Source organism: Raphanus sativus, chromosome 1 (genome assembly GCF_000801105.2).
Source record: "Raphanus sativus cultivar WK10039 chromosome 1, ASM80110v3, whole genome shotgun sequence".
NCBI lineage: Eukaryota > Viridiplantae > Streptophyta > Magnoliopsida > Brassicales > Brassicaceae > Raphanus > Raphanus sativus.
This window is the reverse complement of record NC_079511.1, coordinates 19074009-19078737: the sequence shown is the minus strand read 5'-3', so window position 1 is coordinate 19078737 and position 4729 is coordinate 19074009. Positions and strand designations below refer to the sequence as shown.

The 4729-nt window shown below is 33.3% G+C and overlaps 1 protein-coding gene across 1 annotated transcript; it reads left to right on the top strand.

The window, feature by feature from the left end:
• The first annotated feature begins 1602 nt into the window (after positions 1 to 1602).
• On the top strand, positions 1603 to 4369 carry LOC108853540 (amino acid permease 5). The gene is made up of 5 exons (XM_018626953.2): positions 1603 to 1963; positions 2354 to 2587; positions 2762 to 2855; positions 3060 to 3414; positions 3496 to 4369. The coding sequence occupies exons 1-5, from the start codon at positions 1873 to 1875 to the stop codon at positions 4150 to 4152; spliced, it is 1431 nt and encodes a 476-aa protein (XP_018482455.1). The 5' UTR covers positions 1603 to 1872; the 3' UTR covers positions 4153 to 4369.
• Positions 4370 to 4729: the final 360 nt, after the last annotated feature.

Here is a 4729-nt window from a genome sequence, read left to right as displayed (position 1 = left end):
TCTCAATATCAGTTTCTGTTACCTTTGTTTCTCTGAAGAATATCCACAATCTGTGTGTGAAGTATATTTCTTCAAAGGGTCTCTCTACTAGGATCCTTAGAACTCACTTCTTGAAATTTTCCAACTCTTTTGCATTAGCCTCTCTTTTATAGTACTTGGGAACCTTCTCTTTCCTTTTCCTTAAAATTCTCTTTTTTTTTTTTTTGAAAAAGGGCATCTTAAAATTCTCTTTGCACTTTTCTTATCTATTTCCATAGGGCTCTTATGTATCATTAACTTCGTCTGGTGGGTATTTTGTAGGCTAAAATCATTGTATTATTGTTCACACTTCACTTTACAACCAAAATAAGTTTCAAAAACAGAAAAACATAGAAACGTGGTCAACAGCCTATTTACCAAGCTAAAAAGCTTGGATAAAAGTATAGTTTTTTTAAATTATAATTCTTTTGGATGTTTTCTTTCTCACCTAATACTTTGAGTTCATGTTCATGTTTCTTTATAAAGATCTACATTATTTGTCTTTTTTACGTTTCAGATACTCTATTACCATCCACTTACATTGTAGAATAAGAAAATCCTAAAATTAACTAGCAAAACATATTTTATCACATATAATTCCTCTTCAACTAAAATTTATAAAAACAAAAATCATTCTCATTCACATCTCTTCCAAGAGCAAACCTAAAATACCAACAATAAAATCATACAAATATTCAAACTATTAAATCTATCATGCTTATATATTAATTCTTAAATGTGATTGTTTATAATATTTTGTCAATTTTTCAGCCTGATGATCTAGAAAATGAAATAGTAGTAGATATTCATTTCTTTTAATTTCTGTGGACCTTATTTGATTAGACATGAAAAATAAAAAAATCATTAATGGATGGATTACATATTTTATGTTTTATGTTTTATGTTTTATGACTTCTATTTATGTATTTTTTAATTTTTTTGCATTTTTGTGAGTATAGTATTAAAGTTTCTTAAATTATTTTTACGAAAATATTAATATCAAAAATTTGGTTAGAACTGAAATATCTATTAGTTAAAACTTATATAAGGACTATTATATACTCTTTCCGTATCCATATAGGAATGATTGATGTTTTAGATATTGTTAATGTATTTGAAAAAAAATTGATGTTTAGAGCATAGTTAATGCACTTATTTTTAAAATTCAAACATCAAATAAAATGTATAAATATGAGTGGTAAATTTTAGAAGTAAAACTAAAAAGTGTAAATAAAATAATATATTTATTGTTTTCTAATATGAGTGAAATAGTCAAAATGTCCAACAATTATATTTAGAGAGAATGTTATTTTAACATATTTGATTTAAATAATAAAAATATGAAAAATGTAAAAAGTTTTGTAAACCAGATAAGTTTATTAATTTATATTTTTGTGCACGAGTTTATTAATTTATCAAACAATTAATACATGGAGTTAATACTATATAGAGAGATAGAAGAAAGGAAGAAGAAAAAAAAAGAAGCACATGCGGTTTCTCCTTTCTTCTGCATGTACGTTTAGGTGTCTCAGACTTCCATGAGGCTATATACCTATTTAATGAATTCTAGCTTCAGCGAGTTCTACTCTCAAGCATTCACAATCTCACAGACTTTTCTTCTCAATTTCTTCTCTTCCATTAAAGAATATTTGGTCCAGAGAAAACCACAACACATTCTTCTCTCCTGACCGTTGTTATATTTGGAAATAAAAAATCCAATCTCTCTTTCATTCCACTCCATTCAAAATTCGAGATCTAACCGATAAAACAGCCAAAAACGTCAGAGCAGTTTTCTGTTGGAAAAAAATAAAATTTTGACTGTTATTTTGAATTGTGTTTGTCAAAAAGAAGAAGATGGTCGAGGATGTCAAGAATGTTCAGGGAGATGTACTTCCTCGAAGCAGCTCCGACTTATTAGACGATGATGGCCGTCCCAAGCGAACCGGTAAATTTCATCCAGTTAATTAAAATGTATATAATTTTTCCCAATTGATTGAAGCTAAACAGGCTATTATAGTGAACTTAACTGTTTTGAAAATACATCATTCATACTGGTAAACATAAGAAATTAACACATGAATTTGAATGGAACAAAAGAAGATAATATGGCTTTATTCAGCCCACTTTTATTCTTCTAATTCTGTAACCATTTGTACTTTATGAAAAGAAATATGATTTTGTGGGAGAAAATATATCCATGCGAGTACGTTTATGAAAATTGCTTTGTCAAAATAACGTTTATGAAAATTGTTGTGGTTCCTTTCTAGACGCTTCAAGTGGCAACTTTGACTCTCTTTTTAAAACTATTGTTGTCATTTGATTGGGGGTGGTTCAGGGACGGTGTGGACAACAAGTGCACATATCATAACGGCAGTAATTGGGTCTGGAGTATTGTCTCTGGCATGGGCTATTGCTCAGCTTGGTTGGGTGGCTGGTCCAGTAGCAATGCTACTCTTCTCTTTCGTCAGTTATTACACTTCTACTCTCCTCGCTTCTTGTTACCGCTCCGGGGACCCTGTCACCGGCAAGAGAAACTACACTTACATGGACGCTATCCACTCCAACCTTGGTAAATCCCCCCCCCCCCCCCCTCTTTTTTTCTTAGAATAATCACATGAATAGTAGAATAGTCAAAAGATAAATACCGGTAATGCAATTGAAAATAAAGTTCCTCACTAATTAAACTTTAAAAGATGTTTTTTCGTAGGGTATTGACATTTGATTTCTTTTGTAAAATTTTCAGGTGGCATTAAGGTGAAATTATGTGGAGTTGTGCAGTATGTTAATCTCTTTGGTACTGCAATTGGATACACTATTGCATCAGCTATAAGCCTCATGTAAGTTCAAACTTACTTTTCAACTGTTTTGTTTGTTTTTTTGCTGTTGATTACAAGTCGGCTCAGCAATGCACTTTCAAAGTCAATGAGACATTATAGTATTAAATATTCTGCAGCAGTTACTTATTTAAAAAAAAGCTGTGACTGTTTCCTGGTCTAATTATTGTTTGTTTTCTGCTAATTACGATGGGGGAAAAACAACAGAGCAATCCAGAGGACAACTTGCCTACATAACAATGGGGGAAAAGAACCATGTCCTGTCAATGGCAGTGCTTACATTATTGGGTTCGGTGTACTACAAATCCTATTATCTCAGATTCCTGATTTTGATCAGTTATGGTGGCTGTCCCTCGTTGCTGCAGTCATGTCTTTTGGTTACTCCACCATTGGGCTTGGCCTTGGAATCTCCAAAGTGGTTGAGAACAAAGAGATTAAAGGCACTCTCACTGGAGTCGCCATTGGGACAGTGACACCCACCGAGAAAATGTGGAGAACCTTTCAGGCTCTTGGAAATATTGCGTTTGCCTACGCTTACTCCATGATTTTCGTCGAGATTCAGGTATTTTGATTTTTGTATACGAGTGTGTTGTGTTTGTACAATAATAGCTCAGAGTTGGTTTAATGATATGACTGATTGCAGGACACGTTAAAATCACCCCCTTCTGAAGAAATTACGATGAAGAAAGCAGCTCTAGTAAGTGTGGCAGTGACGACCTTCTTCTACACGCTCTGTGGCTGCATAGGGTATGCAGCATTCGGAGAGTCTGCACCAGGAAACCTCCTCGCTGCTGGAGGATTCACAGACCCATATTGGTTGCTTAACATAGCTAATGTCGCCATATTGATCCATCTAATCGGAGCTTACCAAGTCTATGCACAACCAATCTTTGCCTTTGTCGAGAAAAAAGCTTCCAAGATGTTTCCAGAGAGTAAGTTCGTCACAAAAGAGACCGAGATTCCATTCTTTTCTGGATCCAAGCCCTTCAATTTCAATCTCTTTAGGCTCGTGTGGAGGACGGTCTTTGTGATTATAATAACGTCGATCTCAATGCTAATGCCTTTCTTTAACGATGTTGTTGGTCTCTTGGGAGCCATTGGTTTTTGGCCTCTAACAGTTTATTTCCCTGTGGAAATGTACATTGCACAGAAGAATTTGCCGAGCTGGAGCAAAAGATGGGTTAGTCTTCAAGTCTTGAGTTTGGTTTGTCTTATTGTCTCTTTAGCTGCGGCAGCAGGATCAGTAGTTGGCATTGTTAGTAAAATCAAGACTTACAAACCTTTCGAGTCGGATTTCTGAGAGGCTATCAAAAAAGTAAAAAATCCTGCAATACGGATGAAACTAGAATACTTTGTAATCTTCAAATAATGTTGAAAAACAAAAATTTTGTATTTTAAATCTCTACTAGGTGACTGACCCGCACCCTGTGCGGATATAAAAATATATTGTATAATATCGATTGAGTTCAAATGTAGGAGAATGTGGAATCTCTCAGAGTTTCAATGCTGAAACATGATTTGCGCAAATCTCCAAGATGCAATATGGGTGGAATTCGTTACTTTTTCTGTTCAGTTGGTTTGTTTAGTCCGATTTTAATATTTTTTTTCAACTGAAGTAAACCATATTTAGTCTGGTTCGGTGTGGTTTATGTCCAGTTTAGTTTATATTCGGTTCGGTTGGTTTTTTTTCGGATCAGTTTAATTAGGCTCTTTGTCGCTTAATTTTTTTTAAAAAAATTATGTTTTAAAACATAAATTATATACACATAAACTATGTGAACTAAATTCAATATAACACTGAAACAAAAACTAAAAGAGTCACAAAAAGTATATAAGAATAAAACAAATGAATGTTAACTAAAGTAAAAAAAAAATCA